We start from the raw sequence: 23,492 nt of genomic DNA, 5'->3' as shown, positions 1-23,492 counted from the left end.
ATTTCCAAGTTCCAGGTAGCCAAACAAGCAAACTAAGTAAGACTCAGATCCTGCAATGGCATGTCCCCAAACATTATCAATAATACAAACTGTTGTTAGGAAAATTCATGTTAAAACATACTCTAAGTATTAAACTTTAAAGGTTCCCAAAGCAGAGAGTTAAGGGAGAATCAACAAGACACCACAAGAACAAAGCAGTCAGCATCCCTTGATGACATCACGTGAACATGAGTGAGTGAGTTTGATTTTACGCCGCTTTTAGCAATATTCCAGCAATATCACAGCGGAGGACACCTGAAATGGGCTTCACACATTGTACCCAAGTGAAATGAACCCGGGTCTTCGGTGTGACGAACGAACACTTTAACCACTGGGCTACCTGACCGCCACCACATGATCATGATGTCAAGACCGAATGACAACGTATGTCTATGACATCCTCTTGGGGAGTGAGTGAGTGAGTGAATATGGCTTTACGCCGTTTTTAGCAATATTTGAACCCTGGTCTTCGACGTGGCGAGCGAATGCTTTAACCACTAGGCTACCTGACTGCCCCCATCCTCTTGGGGATGACTGTAGGGTTGTAGAGGCCTGCCCTAGATCGAAGCCCTACATATACACCATACATTAACACTTCACTGTACACGCTGTAGATTACCTTCTGTCTGTAGTACTTGGTACAAGAGAACTGCTTTGAGCCTGTTGATAGAAGGAAAAATAGTCAGCTGACAACAAACAGTAGATCTACAGTTAGATTGTTTATGAGACCCAGGGCCCGTTCCACAAAGCGACCTTAGCTCTATAACTGATGTAAGTCAATGTTAATGTATGGGAGTTATGACAGCCTTAGAGCCAAGATCACTTTGTGGAACGGGCCCCAGAAGCTGTTTTTAAAAAAGAAGTGTTCTGATTAGCATGACCAAAACATAGTCAACTGTTCCTTCTTTCAAAGCCATTGTTGACACTGACCTTTGTTGGTTTATTGCTTAACTCCATCCAGTGTATGACATCTTTGTCATCCTGTGACATAATTATATATTTTGTGTGTCTTTATGTATGATCATGATGATTTATGAGAGGAGTTAATAATTTTAGTAAACTTAGAAAATGACCTATTTACTTTTTCCCAGATGAATGCATGTCTGTGTAAAAACATTGGTTTGAAATTGAAGACAATCGGAAAAGACTCCAACTTCTCCAATACATACTCATTAGACTGGTGAATGGACAGAGATAATAACATGCTATTTCCAGTTGACAAACAGCGTCACAGCAGTCATGTATTGTTTGTGACATTAAGTAGATGATAAGTCAGACATGGTTGAGGTTGCACAGTGGGGAGTGATGTCCAGTTGCAGTGATAGGATATAGAGTTCAAGGAACGAGCTGACACTATCAGGAACTTCACTTTAATACGATATTGCAGGGGAGATAACTCATTATCAGGGTATGCTGTAATTAAAATAATTACATGACTACAATCCTAAGGTCAATTACTTTAATATCAGATTCACATCATATAACAGAATATATAAGTTACATGACTGCTACAAATTTGTAAACAGAAATGTTTATCGCTTTCATGCGAAAAGTAAGACGATTTTGACGTAATCAGTCATACAGCCCTCAACTTCTGTACAGAATACCCCTTCTTGAGGGTTGCATGATTACAAAACACAGTCTGACTGTCACTTTCCCGATCTGGTGATGCTCTGACTCATCAGGTGAAAGATCGTCCTGACGTGATTTGTTATGGGATATCCTCAGATCTTTGTTTAGCAATAGTGAGCACTAAGATCTGATTTTAATGAGATTGCATGCTCATGTCTAGGAGATACCTCACCTCTGGTGTGTGTGAAGGGTACTTCCTCTGATAGCTGGCCAACAGAGCATTTAGTCGGACAACTGTAAGGTAAAAGGAAAAATGACAATAAGCATAAACAAGGAAAGCTTAATACATATAAACGATCCACTCCTTTTGAATAATGTTGGAGTCAATGATCGATTATTAGTCAATTTCGATCTGGACAGACAGATTGATTATCAACTTAATATCATGTCTAACTTTCAAAGAATTAATTATTTAAGAATTTGAAAATAAAGAGACATTGTTTTAACAATTGTTTAATGTTAATTCAATAAACATCCTGATTAGGTTGTGTATCAACTTGCTTGCATATCAGTGAATGTTGATATTATTAGAATCTTTGATGCATATATCAAGTTTAAAGCAGGTCCCTCGACATCAGAAACTAATCAACTTTCTACATCATTGTACATAACCATATTAATACAAGGACAAGCTTACCTTAACATACTATTTTTATTACTATTACTAATGGGTTGTAACAGATCTCTCCATTGTGCAGATCAGTAGAAACTAATATCCTACACCCAGTGCTTACATCATAGTTTTAACAACACTGTAAATGAACAGCAGCTGGGCCTCCATATAGACACCCCGGGATGTACACAAGGAGGTATAGCAATTTTCAACACAGATGCTGATGGTAGAAGAAGGAAAGTTGTCATCATGCATTCACAACTCTGACAGAAATGGATAGCTGTTCCATTTGTGGGAACAGTACTTGGCTAGCTGATGACAGTTTCACAACTACTGTTTGATGCAGTACCAACCCTAAATCTAAACTAAATAAACCACAGATTTGTGTTAGTTATATTTCTCAAATATTTTGTTCCATTTTCTCAAAAACATGGATCCATTTTCTCTCAAATTAGTGGCATTTTCACAAAAATCTGGGGCCATTTTCTCCTGCACCCCCCACCCCCCCATATACATATATGTAGTGTCATCCTGGGAACGTGACTTAGTTCATATGTCCCTCTGTTCAACCAGCAGGGAATGGGTACCTGATATATGAGGTGAGTGTAAACATCCTCTAGTGAATACTAGGGTTGTGACGAATAGTCCACATTTACTACCCGGGTACCCACCACCCTATTACCCGACCCTACCCGGGTACCTGCTGTAGGTCTCAGAGAGATAGGTACAAAATGTCTCATACATACATCCACTGAAATTGACTGAAGTTTTAACATTTATATAAAAAAGTCAGAATGAATGGGTGCATAGTCAGAAAGAAATGTGAAAATTCATGACTTAAAAATTGTAGTGTAACCATATAGTTCTAGATCATTTTTGTCATTAAACAATATGTCACATGACTCAACACGGGTCCTGGTAATCCTGTTGGTACCCGGGTCCTTCTCAGTACCAACCCGCCCCGAGTTACCCATCCCAGCCCTATTGAATACTCCCCAAAGAGTTTTGAGAAAGTTAATTTGAACCGCATTTGAGCAGATATCAGTACCTGGATAAGTGTGGTATACAAAATAATAATATAATAACATAATGATAATAATAAAAAAATAAAATAATGATTGTAGTGGTCCATTGTGGAATCTCCTGGCTCATTATGGTCATCAGCACTGGACATACAGGAATGGATGAAAATGCTTTATTAGTTTATACCTTGTTCCTCATTTTCGTGATGAGTATATAAATATGAATATGAATTCCTTTGAATATGGAGTTAGTGCTTTTGAAGTGACAATAGGATTAATCATAAAAGTAGTGAGTGCATGTACATGATGCATGATTTGACAAAACTTAGGCCTAGTTAACCAAATAACAAATTCTGCTCTTGATAATAATGAAAGTTCTTTTTTTGGTATTTCATATTGGATCTACATTCTTAAAATAATTTGTTTTATAATTTGTAGCGATTTAGAATAGATACATATCTAACTGTCTTTCAGCCTGGAGTGAAACATTTTTCAGTCATCATTTCCATAGTGAAAAAAACCGTAGACAAACAGAAATGCGTTTTGACCCGGCTATGTGCATGTTGAAACATGAGATAAAATGCCGGTTTGACAAGAACTTGCCTTGATCATTCAAAAACACGAGGTCTTGAGTTGCCATTTTGGTTACATTTGAAAGAACTTGATGCGGTTCATAAGTGACAATGCATTAGAGAAATCAAAGATAATCGCATGAAACGTAGATGTGGAAAATTCACATGACATTTACGCGACGGTTGTATTTCGCCGCCATATTTGTTTACATGTAAGACCGCACTTCGAATTTCAAGGTAAAAGAATAAAAAACTATTAGTAAATGCAAAATGTACTCAGATTATTTACATTCCTTTGATTATGTTGACTGATGATATTATGATATATTTCTTCGTTTGATCATTGTAATTACCTAAATTTTTATCCAATTATAATGCACTCCTATTCTGACTCCGAACTATAAAAAGTCACATGATTGGCCAAGATGGAGGAGGTGGATCACATTATTATCCATTCCTTGAAATCTATTGACTGGTAATTATTGTCACTATGTTTTCGTGCATATTTGATAAAAATCAAACTTTTAATTCTCTGTAACAATTGTCAGTGTTTAATTAGTGAGTATTTTCAACCGCTTGAGGATCTGGAAGAGCAATGTCATAAACTTGCACAAGAAAACGATGTCAGTAAGCTACTAATCAGCTGTGGGATAATTTGATCCATGTTATGAATATGACACCAGCTAATTATCAGTTCATGGTATTATTGTCATTATAATCATATCAGCATGTAACCCCTTGCATGAATATGAATATAGGATGTCATATAAGCAGGTCACCGGCTCATGTATCGTTGCTCTACACTATGGCAATGACAGCACTACTAAAACTGCAATGTAACGGAATATAACCTTTGACAAGAGAGCGGGTCTGTACCTAAACTGCAATATAACGGAATATAACCTTTGACAAGAGAGGGGGTACAGATCCTCACTCAACCATTGTCATTGCTGTCACTGTCATGTGTGAATTACATGAAACATTATCACCTACAAATATATCCACTTTGATGTTGATTATACATTTGAACACATTATTACCTAAAAGTGTCAAAATCACATAAGAATGTTGGCGTCGTGATCACAATTTCTTAACTGATATATTAATTGTCTTTATTGTATGTTGTGCGTATATACTCTTGTTCTGCCATTGGTGTTTTTTAGAAATAAACTGTACTGTAATGTATGCAATAAATGAATCGTTCATTTGACATCCAAAGTCCATTATGTATTGCCTACTCAATTATTTTACTTACATTAATCATGATATTAATTTTATGGAGGGATGTTTTTGAAGTGAGTTAACTATCTATAATTCCTAAGAAATAATGTTGCTGTCATGTAAATTGACATTTGTTCACAATTGTGATTGTGGTGGTGGTGATATGATATAGTGAAGCATTAGATATAATATTTACAATAATCTCAATTTGGAATTTGTATTTTCCTATGCATAAATCTGTCATTATACATTTCTGGTTTCAGTGACATTGATGATGATATTGTGAGTCTGAAACAGTTTAATACAGAACTGATTGTCTCAACCATCGTGAGTTGCATCAAGTTCATCAACAATGAAATTGATTTGCCGAACACGCTGCCACCAGGCATGTCTGCTCGCTTCAGAATGGGAGCCAGCCTGGCCAACTGTATACAGGTCTGTTGCAATCAATCAAACAGATAAAGTAAAAGCTAATTTAAGTTCTTCTGCAGTATATGATCAGGGCTAGTAAACATGGTAAATGGTACTTTCTATTAATCCATGTTACCCATAGAGCTTTCACTGGTGATATGGTATGTCTTCTTTGTGATCCATAAGATGATAGTGATATATAGCAATGGATATGACAGATTTGATCCTCTTGAATTTTATGTTTTTTGTTATTTTTTTGTTTTAAAAGAAACTGTTAAAGGCATCTGCCTACAGACATTGTCGGTAGATGTGATTCACATGAAACATGAATGTTTGGTATGACTGTTTCTGGTGTCTTTCCTCAAATACTGAAAGAAGTGATCACTCATGTAGCACTTGAGGACAAAAGGATACATGTTTGGCTGGGTGTTAGTACTCAGACAGGCGGGAATGAAATTTTGTATTTGATTTACATGGCGTAACCTATCCTGCTCACATTCCTTTCTATGGTTGGCTGTATTTTTCAGGATATTGGGTACCGCGGTGACCTAGGCTACCAGACATTCCTGTACTCCAATGAGAGTGAGATCAGGAAGATATTTATGTTCCTGGTTGAGAAGCTGCCTAAAGATTCATCCCAGGCAGCTGAGGAACCACTAGGTAAGAGATTCTGTGGTTTGTCAAATCTTGCCATCACTGCAACATTTTAAGAGCTGGCAACCATTGAGCAATTGGGAACTAATTTGTAATCACCATTAGCATGATTGACTTTATGATTTGCTTAGAATGTTAATCTATAAACCTTCCCATCACATACTAAACCAAGTGATAATTAAGTGATTATTATTAGTTGGTTGTACGTGTGACAATGGTGGTAGTGAAGTCAATAACTAGTCTAGATATTTGGCGATGTTTTGTAGAAATTTTGTAATAGATTCCCCTTAAATTTGCAGAATTTGGTTCACAATATTGTAATGATTTCTCCAAAATGCAACAGTCAGCATCTTTAAGATTCTGTGGCAGAATAGATCCATCATAGTTCATGCATTTCAGAAGGGGGCACGAGTGGCCCAGTCGTCTAAGGTGCCACGATTTGCTGTGCAGAGTTGTGTCCCTTGGGCATGCCAGTAACCTTTGATTGTGGGTTCGAATCCCGGTTCACCCCTATTATGTTTCTAGGTTTGTCAGCACCATACTCGTGCTCATGGGTTTCACCAAATTGGTAAATGTCTGAGACCTCCATCACTTCGGGCTTTCCTCCCACATTAAGCTGATACGCCATGATATAACTGAAATACTGTTAAAAGTGGAATTAAACCCAACTCACTTACTCATGCATTTCAGAAGAGCTGAATGTGGATTAGGTAGTCACAGTGAGTTCGTCAACAAGCAATGTCACCAAACCTGACCAGCAGACAGTTTCAAATTCTGATGTTGTTTAATGAACTTTATAGTTTTAAAAACTGAGAAGACATGGAATGAAATAGTTAAAACAAGTGACAAATGTTCTTGTGTTTTATCCAGGATCCTCAGTGCTGCTGCAGAGAGCAATCTCAGCTGTAATTTCGCGGCAGATGCAGTCGCCATGGACACCACCATATTTGAAAAATAAGGGCGTCACATGGCGTGGGAAACCTCCTACTTGGCAGAGAGAGGTAGGGACCAAGTTATGAGTGAAATTGATGCTGTAATATTTATGACAGAATAACTCATCTTTCTAGCCATGTACAGTTTCAGGTGAATATAAGTTAAATATGTAATCATGTGTACCCCAGTACATATATTTTTGTTTTTTTCTCTGAAAATTCCCTGTTGAATCAATCTGACAGTATAACTAGTGTTTCATTAGTATGATACTACTTTATCAATTTTAAACTGATATGAAATCCAGTCAAGCTAAAATAATGGCGGTTTGTCGCCTCTCACCTCATTCAATTACCACATTCCTGTAAGATGAGTTCTTCTGGAAGAACATGGTCAATTTCAAGAAAAGATGTATAAACGTGTGTATGAAAATCTTATGACTAGGTCATGTAGCTGGCCTTGCTCGAGATACCCGTGAAGATCCGGGGTAGAATTGGTCTTCAGCAACCCATGCTTGTCGTAAGAGGCGACCAACGTGATCGGTGGTCAGGCTCACTGACTTAGTTGATACATGTCATCGTATCCCAATTGCGTGGATCGATACTCATGATATCAATCACTGGATTGTCTGGTCCAGACTTGATTATACATGTATACAGACCGCCGCCATATAGCTGGAATGTTGCTGAGTATGGCATAAAACTACAAGCAAATGAAAATGAAACCTTGCTTGATAGTTCCGAGTACTAGGATTCCTGGATCACCCAGTGTATTATGGATCCATTCTATTAGGAGCTTCATTCATGAAATTACCATCACTACATCTTTCCTGCGTGGTCTAGTGGTAGAGCGTCCACCGAGAGAGCGGAAGGTCCAAGGTTCGATCCCCATCCGCGTCATACCAAAATTAAAAGATTAAAAGATGGCACTTGTTGTTGCCCTGCCTGGAACTCTGCATTAAGGAGCTAAAACAAGGACTGGGGTATTCATGTTGTGTGAGTGGGGTATTCATGTTGTGTGAGTGGGGTATTCATGTTAAACTGTGGTATGGTATCTCAGTGGGCTCGCACTGTAAAGTGGCATCAGTCCAGACTAGTACAAGCAGCCACACACACACATATGTGCATGCATGTTGCTATATAAGTGCAATAATCTTGACACAACGTTAAACTCTATTTCACCTTACCACCATCTTTCCAAATCTTTTCAAAATCATGGCCCTCTCAGAGCAAACCGTTGACATGTATTTAATCAAATCAGGAGACTGTTACAAAAGAATGTTTTGCTGGAAAAATAACTGTTTTCATGAGTTTGAAGACAGGGGAGATAAGTCATGTGAGAAGATGTTCAGAGTTGCTTTTGAAATAAAACACAACAAGCGAGTTGAGCTCTGGTGATGTACCAACTTGTGTCAGTCATGGAAGAACAGTGGTATTTGATTGGATGGCTATTTTTAGCTTCATGTCAGTCCAACCGAACTCCAAACAAAGCTGTGGTGGCGATGGGTCCAGGGTAATTATGTAATACATAGAGATATAATACACTGGGTAATTGAGGGGGAGTACTTTACTATTTGTAGACATTGTACTGTGCAATCTCTATCCATAGCTCCATGGTTGTAATATTGCTGATGTGATGCAAGCAGAGATTTCCAATGTGCCACTGGGCACTCTCAAAGATGTTCACATGTGCCCTTTGGAATATAAGTGTGACAATAAGAAGAATACAATCATACTGTGAATTTTTGAACTTATCCCATCTCATACTATACATTTCTTCTTTTGATGCTTATGTGGAAACTCTTAAGTTCTGTGGCCCGAACACATCCTAGCATCACCATGGTGACCACCAAAACAAATGGGTCACGGACTATAATCCTGTGTGTTGTGACCTAACACGAACTAATCACCTGACTATCTGTGCCAAATCATTCTTTTTCACATCACCATACTGTGAGTACGAGAGAATGTACGAGAGAATACTTTACTTTTTCTTTTGCGTGAGCTGCATCCTCCTTTGTATTTACATCTACGAATTTACGCCAAGAAGAGGATGGGAACAGACCAGGATAAATGCCCGGCCTGTGTTAATTTTTCCTAAGACTAGTGTTTTGTTGCCTGACTCAGAGTCCCTTCTGTGACCTCTGCTCTACATCATCGACTGGTCAACCGTTGGCACCTCCTTGTGACACTTTGACTTCCTCGTTGATTCCTGCACAGGTCGTTCCTCCCGGATCTGTGGCTCCTGTTCAACCTGATGTTTCTTCTGCGTCGTCAGATGTTGTCTTGATCATCAGAAATCCCCCACTTCATCTAATCGTTTGACATCGTTGATCTAGCTCTTATCCTTCCCTGGATTGTGGAAAGACTTGAGTTCAAACGTAGTGCATCAGTGGCCAGCTATTGTGTTTCATTGTACCCATCATCGCTTTCTCTTCCATCACGCAGCCTCACAGTCCCATCCTGTCTGATGTTGCTAGTCATATGGATAAGATCTTTGCTTCTTTTCAGCGTTTTTGAGATCGACTGCAATCTCCTCGTTTCAACCTTGATGATACTGGTCTGTCTTCAATCGCTGTTGCACCAGAGTTGGATGGAGATGTCGCTACACTCTGCCCCAAGCGCTTCTCCACTACTTCTATGGTGGATAATAGAGATGCCCACTTAGACAATATCAGTCAACAGATGCTACCACTCATTTCAACCATCCTGTCGGCAGCGGAAGCCATTTTTGCGTCTGTGTCACACGCGATGTCCTTAGGAAGACGCCTATGTTAGGGGTGCCATTGCAGTGATTCATGAGAAGTTTTGGGGTATTATTGATCTTGTCTTGAACCATATTAATTCCGGCACAGCTCTATGCCGCTGGGGTGTCCTCCAGGCCTGGGACAAACACTTCAAGGCACAGTTATATCAACTGCCCTGGACTACTCGATGCCAACAGGATCAAGAACGTCGCCCAGGGTGTTACTCGAGATACTCATCTCCAGGTGTCCATGGACCTGCTGAAACTTAAGAAAAAACACTTGGAGGACCAACAAAAAAGGGAGCGCCGTCAACCGCAATTTGCCCCTTCACAGCGGGATCTCCATGAAGTGATTGGATCTATAGTTCTCTTCGTGGCAGAGGATGTGGTCATGAAGGGCATCATGGTTACAAGTCCACCACTGTACACAGCTACTCCTTCTGGACAGGTGGTCGAAGATACAGTACGTGACACCCATTTGTTTAGGTGGTGACCATGGTGATGCGGGGATGAGTTTGGGCGAAATGTTTTTAGAAGCTGGAAAGTTTATTCAAGCATGTTTCCACATAAGGATCGAAAGAAAGAAATGCATAGTGTGATAAAATATACAATTTGATGTAAAATTTACAAATCTTGCATATGTCCAATTTGTGAAAGACAATTATCACTGGCATTGTATATGGAATTCTTGAATTAAATATGACCCCTAAATGTACCCTTAAGGCACCAGGAACATCTTTTGACAGTGTCATTAGGATTTTAACATGCATGGGCACTTTATGACAGAGAATTTCAAACCCAGTGCTGTACGGAGATAACCATTTACTTCACCTTTATGTAACCAGGGTAACTCTTGTCCCCCCAGGGTGCATGTAACATGCATAACTTCCATGCAGTACACCTGACGGCACCGGAGGGGGTCGCGGATCTCAACAAGAAAATACCCAAAGGTAGGATATGGAATATGTGCCATGGAGAATTTTACTACTTTTATGAATTTCTTGTGTCTGTATAGGAATATAGAAATATGAAAGCATTGTAATTTATGAAAATTCTGTGGTGCATTTACACTATCTAATTCATTAAATGATTTGTGAGAGTGTTGTTGGTTTCATATAGGTTACATAATGTGTGATGTCCGCTAAACAAGTGGCTTTGGTTGAAATATGCCTCTTGGTACGATAAGATGGAAATGTGAAAGCAAAATCTTTTGGCAGCTTGGCTTGTAGGATCCCAATGGAGTTGAGAATGTGAGTTTTATATGCACACTGATTTGTAGCTCAGATTGATTCTGTGTTAATATTATCGTCATTTCTGAAGTAAACCATTTTCCAGAGTTGAGAGCCTACTACAACCAGAGTCTGCCATTTGTGACAAAGCAAACGTTGCGGCATTTCGACACTGCGCCCTCTGTGATTGAACAGAACTCGTCCGAGGTCGTGGCACACCAGGAGTGGGAGACTGAATGGAACCAGTCAGGTCTTGCATCCAGGCTATCCCAGCAGGTAGGTGCCAGTTGTCGTCATAGCAACATTCATCCAGGCTGTCCGAACAAGAGGCACTCATTGTCATAGCAACAACATTCATCCAGGCTGCCCCAAGCGGTAGGCGCTTGTCATCATAGCAACATTCATCAATTCATTGTAGGTGTCATACAAGGCTAATCTTCATATCAACACTTGGACTTTTATCATTATTTGGCTTACAGATTTGTTTAATGTTAAATAAAATAAATAACCAATTTCATTTATCATGTTTATGGCTCTTTGTACATCTATATACATTCATTATGGAATGAGATTATCAGAAATTGTATTTGAAAATGCACACACACTCATATATGTATGTATTTCCTTCTCAGGAATTCCGAGCGAAGAAGAAACAGAAGATCCAGCGAATGATATCAGACCGCTTGCGTCAGGACGCACAGCGACGAGAAGGAGCCCGCGAAACAGACATGCTCCGTGACCTCCAGCAGGTCATTTCCTCCATCAGCAACCGAGCCAAGTTGGGGGCCAAGACGAAAGGATCACGGTTTGCTCATACAGAAAAACTTATGTTTGGAAAGGTAAACATGCTGGCTGGGAGAAGGGGTGTCATCGAAATATCAATATATTGCTATTGGTAATAGTTGCTTGCAATATCAATAGTTATCGCAATAGTTTCTTTCAATATCAATAATTATTGCAATAGTGACTTCCAGACCAATAGTCACCCCTAGTTGGGAGATATTCAGTGTACATGTCCTGTCATTCCATCACCCAGAGCTCGGAACAAGATGCATATCTGTGTAAACTATGCAAAATATGTTATAATTACCCCGGTAATTTAAATTGACATAACTCTGTATTGGTCATATCCAGTTTATTAAATATAATCTCTACCAATAGAATTGCTACCAACTGTGACACTTAGTTTATGTTTGGATCAGGATGAGGAGAAGACCATGGCCCAGATCGGCGGAGAAGTGCCCACCAAAGATACAGAAGAGGTGAGTTTATCAAAAACAGTGCAGAAGTAATTGTGTGTGATACTGTCTACATCAGTGCTACTGTTTTTTCTCTTCCTGGCACTCAGCATAAATGGGATAAATCAAGGACTGGTAGGTTGAGAGTCAGTGCATCCATGCTCACATATGCACACATATTACATGTAACACCTGTCACTCACCTATCTGATTGTAACAGGTGTGTCCCACCTATCTGATTGTAACAGGTGTGTCCAACCAGAGTGTAACACCTGTCTCTCACCTATCTGATTGTAACAGGTGTGTCCTACCTGATTGTAACAGGTGTGTCCTACCTGATTGTAACAGGTGTGTCCTACCTGATTGTAACAGGTGTGTCCTACCTGATTGTAACAGGTGTGTCCTACCTGATTGTAACAGGTGTGTCCTACCTGATTGTAGCTCCTGTGACCCATCTGCTTGCAACAGGTGTGTGACAGTGTCCTAACTGATTGTAACAGGTGTGTCCTATCTGATTGTAACAGGTGTGTCCTAACTGATTGTAACAGGTGTGTCCTAACTGATTGTAACAGGTGTGTCCTAACTGATTGTAACAGGTGTGTCCCACCTGATTGTAACAGGTGTGTCCTATCTGATTGTAACAGGTGTGTCCTATCTGATTGTAACAGGTGTGTCCTAACTGATTGTAACAGGTGTGTCCTAACTGATTGTAACAGGTGTGTCCTAACTGATTGTAACAGGTGTGACCCACCTGATTGTAACAGGTGTGTCCTATCTGATTGTAACAGGTGTGTCCTATCTGATTGTAACAGGTGTGTCCTAACTGATTGTAACAGGTGTGTCCTATCTGACTGTAACAGGTGTGTCCCACCTGATTGTAACAGGTGTGTCCTACCTGATTGTAACAGGTGTGTCCTAACTGATTGTAACAGGTGTGTCCTAACTGATTGTAACAGGTGTGTCCTATCTGATTGTAACAGGTGTGTCCTAACTGATTGTAACAGGTGTGTCCTAACTGATTGTAACAGGTGTGTCCTATCTGATTGTAACAGGTGTGTCCCACCTGATTGTAACAGGTGTGTCCTATCTGATTGTAACAGGTGTGTCCCACCTGATTGTAACAGGTGTGTCCTACCTGAGTGTAACACCTGTGACTCACCTATCTGACTGTAACAGGTGTGTCCCACCTGATTGTAACAGGTGTGTCCTACCTGATTGTAACAGGTGTGTCCTACCTGAGTGTAACACCTGTCACTCACCTATCTGACTGTAACAGGTGTGTCCCACCTGATTGTAACAGGTGTGTCCTACCTGATTGTAACAGGTGTGTCTTAACTGATTGTAACAGGTGTGTCCAACCTGAGTGTAACACCTGTCACTCACCTATCTGATTGTAACAGGTGTGTCCCACCTGATTGTAACAGGTGTGTCCTACCTGATTGTAACAGGTGTGTCCTACCTGAGTGTAACACCTGTGACTCACCTATCTGACTGTAACAGGTGTGTCCCACCTGATTGTAACAGGTGTGTCCTACCTGATTGTAACAGGTGTGTCCTACCTGAGTGTAACACCTGTGACTCACCTATCTGAGTGTAACACCTGTCACTCACCTATCTGAGTGTAACACCTGTGACCTACCTTATTGTAACAGGTGTGTCCTACCTGATTGTAGCACCTGTGACCCATCTGCTTGTAACAGGTGTGTGACAGTGTCCTAACTGATTGTAACAGGTGTGTCCTAACTGATTGCAACAGGTTTGTCCTACCTGATTGTAACAGGTGTGTCCTACCTGATTGTAGCACCTGTGACCCATCTGCTTGTAACAGGTGTGTGACAGTGTCCTAACTGATTGTAACAGGTGTGTCCTAACTTATTGTAACAGGTGTGTCCTACCTGATTGTAACAGGTGTGTCCCACCTGGTTGTAGCACCTGTGACCCATCTGCTTGTAACAGGTGTATCCTAACTGATTATAACAGGTGTGTCCTAAATGATTGTAACAGGTGTGTCCCACCTGATTGTAGCACCTGTGACCCATCTGCTTGTAACAGGGGTGTCCTACCTGACTGAAACAGGTGTGTCCTACCTGATTGTAACAGCTGTGACCAACCTGATTGTAACACCTGTGACCCATCAGATTGTAACAGGTGTGACCTACCTGATTGTAACAGGTGTGTCCTACCTGATTGTAACAGCTGTGACCAACCTGATTGTAACACCTGTGCCCCATCAGATTGTAACAGGTGTGACCTACCTGATTGTTTCGTGTTTCCAGGAGCAGAAACAGAAGCGAGAGGAGGAGATTGAGTCTCTGCGGGGGGAGTTGGGGGAGCTGGCATCACGACTCGAGCAGCTGGACACTGAGAACCGCAAGTTTGCTGCCAGCCACCAGCAGATGCAGGACGCCATCAGCACAGAGACTCGCACGATGGATGATAAGGAACAGGCCTACAGGGTCAAGAAGAGGACACTAGATCTGCTACCTGATGCTGAAAATAACATTGCCAAATTGCAGGTGAATATAAAGTACCCGATGCCACCTGAAGGGGCACGGGTGGCCCAGTCGTCTAAGGCGCCTTGATTCGCTGTGCAGAGTTGCGTCCCTTGGACAAGCCAGAAACCTATGGTTGTGGGTTCGAATCCTGGTTTGCCCCGATTATGTTTCGAGGTTTGTCAGCACCATACCCGTGCTCGTGGGTTTCACCGAAGTGGTAAATGTCTGAGACCTGCACTTCGGGCTTTCCTCCCACATTAAGCTGACACACCGTGATATAACTGGAATACTGTTAAAAGCGGCATAGAACCCAACTCACTCACTCACTCGATGCTACCTGATGCTTAAAAATAACTTGAACAATAAGAAAAAAACATTTCAGGTTCTTTTTTGTTTAATGTTATCTGAACATGTTGATATGCATCTATGTTTTGTTAAGTCTTGCAGGTATGAACATGTAAATTTGCAGTTGAACAAAGTAGATTTCTTAGGATCGGATCCATAACCAAATTTAAAAAAAGTATCGCCTAAGAATTGTTAAAGTGGTATTTTATGGTCTTCATTTTCAGAAAAGTTGGAATGTGAATTTTGCTATTGGTATCTGTTTGTGTATGACATGACAGTAGTGTCTGCCACAAGGTGATGTGTCCCCGTGGGGAGTCCGGGTTAGATGAGATCTCCAGCAACCAGTGCTGGTCGTAAGAGGCGTCCAAACAGATCAGGTGGTCAGGCTCGCTGACTTAATTGATTACGTGCCATTGTACCCCAAAGTCATCGTTGCTCATGATATCAATCATTTGTCTGACCCAGTCTTGGTTATACACTGGCAGCAGTGATGTGTTGCTGATGTGGGTATTAAACACTGAACACTGTTGCAGGAACTGGTGGACAACAGTGGTAAGAAGCTGATCCTGCTGGCCAGCAAGTGGGAGCAACACCGGGCCCCGCTCATTGACCAGTACAGAGAGCTCCGCGACCTCAACTCAAAGAAAGAGGTGGGACAGAGATTTTGTTGAGCATGCTAACCACTAGGGCTGGGACGAGTCCAAATTTACTACCCGGGTACCCACCCCCTATTACCCGACCCTACCCGGGTACCCATCCCCCTATTACCCGACCCTACCCGGGTACCCACCCCCTATTACCCGACACTACCCAGATACCCACCCCCTATTACCCGACCCTACCCGGGTACCCACCCCCTGTAACCCGACCCTACCCGGGTACCCACCCCCTATTACCCGACCCTACCCGGGTACCCATCCCCCTATTACCCGACCCTACCCGGGTACCCACCCCCTATTACCCGACCCTACCCGGGTACCCATCCCCCTATTACCCGACCCTACCCGGGTACCCACCCCCTATTACCCGACACTACCCGGGTACCCACCCCCTATTACCCGACCCTACCCGGGTACCCACCCCCTGTAACCCGACCCTACCCGGGTACCCATCCCCCTATTACCCGACCCTACCCGGGTACCCAACCCCTATTACCCGACCCTACCCGACCCTACCCACTGTTAGTCTCAAGAGATAGGTAAAACATGTCCGATTGGGAATAGTTTGACCGTACTCCTGTCAAAATAAATTTAGCTATACGTATAATGCGACCTGGTCATGCATACACTGACGTTGACTAATGTTTTATCATTATGCAAACATATAAAGTCAGAAGGAATGTGTGCAAAGTCAGAACATTTATCACTTATAGAGTAAAAATAGAGTCCTAGATAATTTTTACCATTAATCAATATAATCACGTGACTAACCACGGGTCCGGGTAGTCCTGTGGGTACCCTGGTCCTACTCAGTACCCACCCAACCCAGGTACCCGAGTTACGCGTCCAAGCTCTACTAACCACATTTCACATGTTTCTAAGAGTAGCTGCATTTGGGAGCTTCTCACCCCTTTGTTGCACAGGGATGTTTTCTGCCACTTTGGAGTATTTGGGTGCATGACATATTTTTGCATACTTAAGAGTTGTTGCTTGAATTGATCATGCTTATGGATTCTTATCAACAAAATGATTTTTTAGGCTTATGCTTTGGTGAGGATTATGGAATGTTATTTCTAAATGAATGGAGTATTTTAAAAAAATCTGTTATATTTTGAATTTTAGACATTATTAAGAGCCAATGATTATCTAGTGTATCCTTTATCCATTCTATTGTGATTTGTACCACAGACTTACTGGCCACTGAAGACCTGGGTTTCATCTCTGACATAGGTATGAGTGAAAGCCCATTTCTGGTGTCACCCGCCGTGATATTGCTGGAATATTGCTAAAAGCGGCGTAAAACCATACTCATTCACTCCCTCATTTGAGGATGGCGAGCAATTTGCAAAATTTTCAAGCTGATTGTGAAAAAGGTTCTGGTGTGTGTACTCCCTATGTTTACAATCTGATTAGGGGCGGTCGGGTAGCCTGGTGGTTAAAGCGTTCGCTCGTCACGCCGAAGACCCGGGTTTGATTCCCGACATGGGTACAATGTGTGAAGCCCATTTCTGGTGTCCCCCGCTGTGATATTGCTGGAATATTGCTAAAAGAGGCGTAAAAACAAACTCACTACAGTCTGATTATGGCCCATGTTGTATGTCTGTGTGTTGTGTTTACAGTCCGAGGCCCAGAAGAAGCTGGAGGAGATCAAGGCGTTCCGGGCTCGGATGAAGGAGTTCGCAGATGACACTCGGCACAAGGAGGAGCTACACAAACAACTGGTCAGTCCACTCATATATCAACCAGGGTGTGGTCAGTCCACCATATATCAACCAGGGTGTGGTCAGTCCACTCATATATCAACTAGGGTGTGGTCAGTCTACCATATATCAACCAGGGTGTGGTCAGTCCACTCATATATCAACTAGGGTGTGGTCAGTCTACCATATATCCACCAGGGTGTGGTCAGTACACCATATATCAGTCAGGGTGTGGTCAGTCCACCATATATCAACCAGGGTGTAGTCAGTCTACCATATATCCACCATATATCAACCAGGGTGTGGTCAGTCCACCATATATCAGCCAGGGTGTAGTCAGTCTACCATATATCAACCAGGGTGTGGTCAGTACACCATATATCAGTCCGGGTGTGGTCAGTCCACTCATATATCAACTAGGGTGTGGTCAGTCTACCATATATCCACCAGGGTGTGGTCAGTACACCATATATCAGTCAGGGTGTGGTCAGTCCACCATATATCAACCAGGGTGTAGTCAGTCTACCATATATCCACCATATATCAACCAGGGTGTGGTCAGTCCACCATATATCAACCAGGGTGTAGTCAGTCTACCATATATCAACCAGGGTGTGGTCAGTACACCATATATCAGTCCGGGTGTAGTCAGTCTACCATATATCAACCAGGGTGTGGTCAGTCTACCATATATCAACCAGGGTGTGGTCAGTCTACCATATATCAACCAGGGTGTGGTCAGTCCACCATATATCAACCAGGGTGTGGTCAGTCTTCCATATATCCACCATATATCAACCAGGGTGTGGTCAGTCTACCATATATCCACCATATATCAACCAGGGTGTGGTCAGTCCACCATACATCAACCAGGGTGTTGTCAGTCTACCATATATCCACCAGGGTGTGGTCAGTCCACCATATATCAACCATATGTCAGCTAGGGTGTGGTAAGTCCACCCGTATATCAGCCAGGGTGTGGTCAGTCCACCATATATCAGCCAGGGTCTAAATATTTTCTCATTTTGTTTTAGACCAGCGACCCAAAGTTTGATTATGAGATTGTTTGTCAGAAGTCTTACTTTTATCCTTCAGAAAATGTGTGCATGGGAAAAGGCGTGAATAAGATGTTTATATTTTCATGTTTTTTTTTGTTTCAGCAATCAGAGTATGAAAGGATGACCAAAGATGTAAACAGATCAGCATATACACGGAAAATTATGGAAATAGTAGGCAATATAAAGAAACAAAAACAAGAGATAGACAAGGTCAGTTTTCATTCTATTTATGTGTCAGTAGGAGTAAATATTTATCCAGTGTTTATGAAATAAAATAAAGTTAAATGTTTCAGTAATCTTTCTTATTTTATTTACAGGTATTAGTGGATACAAGAGAAATCCAAAAGGAAATTAATTCTTTATCAGGAAAAATTGATAGAACATTTATTGTCACCGATGAGTTAATATTTAAGGTAAGTAAAACCTCAACAATTATGCTGTCTTCAAACTATTTCAAAAGTTAGCAAGATACTTCTTTTCATATTGCATGTTGTCAGCTGAGAAGATTTAATTTATGTTGCTTTACATTTCATCAATTGTAACCTGCTATTCACTCTCACTCTCTTTCAATCTTGTGTAATCCATATTGACTGTAATTGATATCCTGGGTTTGTCTGCTCTTTACCCGCGGGATTACACGAATGTGGTAAACGTCTAGGACCTGCCTCACTTAGGGATTTCCACTGATATGAAGGTGGGCGATGGGGTAGCCTAGTGGTTAAAGCGTTCACTTGTCACGCCGAAGACCCGGGTTCAATTCCCCACATGGGTACAATGTGTGAAGCCTATTTCTGGTGGCCCCTGCAATGATATTGTGGGAATATTGCTAAAAGTGGCATAAAACCATACTTACTCACTCACCATATGAAGGTGACATGCCATGATATAGCAGAAACACTGTTCCAGTCTGTGTTAAGCCCAGCTCGCTCACTGACTTCCACTGTTTCAGGATGCCAAAAAGGATGAGGCTGTGAAGAAGGCCTACAGGTTTCTCGCTGCTTTACATGAGGTAAGTAGCCCTTGTGTTACACCTAGTGATTATCTTAATCTGTGAGGGATGTATTGGTTGATACAGGTATGTGCAGGTGTGTACTGGTATGTACAGCTATGTACAGGTGTGTACTGGTATGTACAGGTATGTGCAGGTGTGTACTGGTATGTACTGGAATGTAACGGTATGTCCAGATTTGTACTCGTATGTACTCGTATATCCAGGTTTATACTGGTATGTACAGGTGTGTGTATAATTGTACATGTATGTACTTGTATGTACAGGTGTGTACAGGTATGTACTAGTGTGTACTGGTATGTGCAGGTATGTACTAGCGTTTACTGGTATGTGCAGGTGTGTACAGGTATGTACTAGTGTGTACTGGTATGTGCAGGTTTGTACTGGTATGTACTAGTGTGTACTGGTATGTGCAGGTTTGTACAGGTATGTACTAGTGTGTACTGGTATGTGCAGGTTTGTACTAGTGTTTACTGGTATGTGCAGGTGTGTACAGGTATGTACAGGTGTGTACAGGTATGTACTAGTGTGTACTGGTATGTGCAGGTTTGTACTAGTGTTTACTGGTATGTGCAGGTGTGTACAGGTATGTACTAGTGTGTACTGGAATGTGCAGGTTTGTACTAGTGTTTACTGGTATGTGCAGGTGTGTACAGGTATGTACAGGTATGTACTAGTGTGTACTGGTATGTGCAGGTTTGTACTGGTATGTACAGGTGTGTACCGGTTTGTACCAGTTTGTGCAGGTATGTGTGATATGTTATTTCAGAACTGTGACCACCTGATTAAGACTGTGGAGGAGACTGGAGTCATCATGAGGGAGATCCGGGATCTGGAGGACCAGGTGAGTTGAGGGAAAACACTCCACCAATATCAGGAACCTAGGTCACAACCCATGCCAAGAAGTTCCTCATAGCTTCCAGGCCATCACAGGTTCTTGAAGCCCTGCTTGTTGTAAGAGCCGACTCGTGAGGAACCAGTGATCAGGGACAGTCCTGGCAGACGGTGTGTCACCATGATCTGAAGATGGGGATAATTGACCATGCATGTTGTAAGAGCTGAGTTCAGGGACTGTCCTGGCAGACTGTGTGTCACCTTGATCAGACGATGGGGACTCAGTTATTTACATACCTCTATCATAACGCTGGAACACTGCTAACTGCTGCGTATCACAAAATTCACGCACTCTCCTCCCAAACACACACAAATCAAGTGAAGTTTAGCAACATTGGTCAAGGAGAGTCTTTGGATGGGTGACTGTGTTCGGCAGCTTGACTCCTGAGAGTTTCTAGGACTTGGTCCTGCTCCACACTGAAGCATATGCAACACGTGTGGTGTCTCCTTGGGCAAGTGACTTTGTTCGAAATGTCCTCCCAGAAGTGAATGGGTACCTGGTAGGATGAGATGGCAGTGTGGTTGTTAATGTAGTGCCTCACAGGCAGCTTGGGTTGTATACTCCCTAGGGAGCTGAGAATGATGTTTGAGTGCACACTGATCCTTTGACTGGGGCAATAATAGTGTAGTGCTTTGTGCATGCCTATGGTGTGGATGTAGCGCAATATAAATAGGTCTATCATTGTTGTTGTTGTTATTACTACTGCTACTGCTACTGCTACTACTGCTACTGCTACTGCTACTACTACTAATACTGCTACTGCTACTGCTACTACTACTACTACTACTGCTACTACTACTGCTACTACTACTACTGCTACTGCTACTACTACTACTGCTGCTACTACTACTACTACTACTGCTACTACTGCTGCTACTGCTACTACTGCTACTATTACTACTACTACTACTACTGCTACTACTACTGCTACTACTAATACTACTGCTACTACTACTGCTACTACTGCTACTGCTACTACTACTGCTACTACTACTACTACTGCTACTGCTACTGCTACTACTGCTACTACTACTACTACTGCTACTACTACTACTACTACTACTACTGCTACAATCACCAGTCCTCCAATAGAGTGCGTGGATGTCATGATGGGACAAGCCTGAGTGTGTAGTATTGGTTGAAGGGAAGGTAGGGCAGTTGGAAGGTAGCTGACGCTTTGCTAAAGTCATCATCATATCACTGACTACCCCTTTGATATTTATCACGACATGTTTTGTTTTTCAGATTGAAAATGAGAGTAAGAATAAGGTGCTAGCTAACTTGGAGAAGATCACAGCAGACTTCCAGCAAATGAAGAAGGAGAATTCAACCATGATTGCAAGAATTAAGCAACAGTCATAATTTAATCCTTGCAAATATTTGTCATAATAATTATCTAAACATAGCTGTTTCTCCTTCCCAGAGGAGAATCACACATTTTTCATGATCAAATGTTACAGAAAACGTTAACTGATCGCCTTGATGATGACCTTGAAGACTATGTTTGCTAGTTTGGGTTTGAGACGACCTTCTGATTGCCGTATGTAGGACTCATTAACAATACTCCCCAATAAGCTGGTCATGTTCACCAAAGATGATCTACCTGTGTAGCCTGAGTTTGTGATTGGGATTTCATCTACAATGTCTAACATGTCTAAGGCACACTCAACAAGGAGTTAAATAATTAAGGTGCTCACATGATTTGATACACTTCTCAAAGTAAGACCCGTTTTATTAAAAACACAAGTCTTTATTATCAATCAGAATGTCTTCACTGGGCGCCACCATTTTGTTTGAGGCAAATGTAAGTGATGATAATGAGTAGCGACATTGTTTTTTTTTTACGCATAACAAAATCACAGACAACACTTAGCAGTGTCTCTTTATCAAATCAATCAGTTTAATATTTGCTGTTACATTTACACCACATCATCAGACAGGAAAGTGAACATTTTACATCTCGTAATTTTATAGTCTGAGGTTGACACAGTGCTGCATGAGCACAATTCTCGCACAACGTTCACTTTTCAGATGTTATGAAAATGATGTAATATATTGTGCACCTCGATATACACCAAATGGCCGCCCACACTCAACAATAGTTTTTTTTTGGTATTGATGCCAAGTAAAAAAAAACAGCAAGAGGTTTCGGTAGTAGAAATTCCATGCTATGCATATAATATTCACAACCAAAACTATTTTCACATGGAAATGAATCCTACAGTGTCATTTTCTCAGAAAGATTCTGGTTTTCAAATCCAACAGATTTCCGAACAGATTGCAGCTTAGATTGTATACAAGACGAGATGCACCAAGAAGTATTTGCTCTCAAACATACCGATGTATTGGAGAGCAGGTATGATGACTCCCAGTCACAGATGTCAGGAACCAAGCTTGTGCTTCCAAGGACCATGTTACTTGTCAATAATTTGTATAAAAAGATTGTTGATTTTGTCATTTATGAAGCGGCGTAGTTTGTCATTCTTTCAACAATGTGAAGCCGATTATTACCCTAGTATAGACTTAAAGTCTAGTCATCAAAGATAACAACTGGTCCCTTATTGCGTATATCAAACATGTATGTGTGAGCAGCTATTTTGTAACCTGGTTGCTGCTTGTTAGAAATTGAGGTTTTATCACAAATGTGAAATTATGATCTGATGATATTTTACTAAAGAAAAAGGCTCTATCTACATATTTCAAACATTAAGTATATTAAGTTACAATTAGTTTGTGTGAACACAAATGAGTAAACTCGTGAAAGACTCATATAAAACCAACCAATCGATGAAAAACATGTCATCTTGAGGCTGCAGTGCATCAAAGCATCGTGTAAAGTGAATCATGATATCTTTTGTTTTTATTGAATGTTTTGTTTTCTTGTACATAATATGTTTACGAATTATGTAAAGCTTCATGCTCCTCTGCCTAATGCATAACAGGCCATTGTATATAGAGTTGCCAGGCACAGGACTTGACTGGGATATTTCCTATTACCTTTATGCTGTTAGTATAAAAATGATAA

General features: G+C 41.2%; 2 protein-coding genes across 2 annotated transcripts in view; one reads left to right on the top strand and one right to left on the bottom strand.

The window, feature by feature from the left end:
• LOC139450794 (sodium channel and clathrin linker 1-like) overlaps positions 1-559 on the bottom strand; it is a 28,513-nt gene extending 27,954 nt beyond the window's left edge. The window contains exon 1 of the mRNA XM_071232634.1: positions 546-559. Coding sequence (XP_071088735.1) covers positions 546-559 — 14 coding nt within the window. The remainder of the gene's footprint in view (positions 1-545) is intronic.
• A 3,739-nt stretch (positions 560-4,298) lies between these two features.
• Positions 4,299-21,880, top strand: LOC139449975 (coiled-coil domain-containing protein 22 homolog). Its single transcript, XM_071231588.1, has 16 exons — positions 4,299-4,353; positions 5,363-5,534; positions 6,038-6,170; positions 7,035-7,165; positions 10,705-10,789; positions 11,175-11,344; positions 11,701-11,907; positions 12,271-12,330; positions 14,583-14,822; positions 15,680-15,796; positions 17,425-17,526; positions 18,666-18,773; positions 18,881-18,976; positions 19,513-19,572; positions 20,342-20,416; positions 21,713-21,880. The coding sequence occupies exons 1-16, from the start codon at positions 4,304-4,306 to the stop codon at positions 21,827-21,829; spliced, it is 1,923 nt and encodes a 640-aa protein (XP_071087689.1). The 5' UTR covers positions 4,299-4,303; the 3' UTR covers positions 21,830-21,880.
• The last annotated feature ends 1,612 nt before the right edge of the window (positions 21,881-23,492 follow it).

The sequence above is a fragment of the Haliotis cracherodii genome, unplaced genomic scaffold (assembly GCF_022045235.1).
Source record: "Haliotis cracherodii isolate W230 unplaced genomic scaffold, xgHalCrac1.p SCAF_8, whole genome shotgun sequence".
In the NCBI taxonomy this organism is placed as follows: Eukaryota; Metazoa; Mollusca; class Gastropoda; order Lepetellida; family Haliotidae; genus Haliotis; species Haliotis cracherodii.
This window is presented reverse-complemented; position numbering and strand designations above follow the sequence as displayed.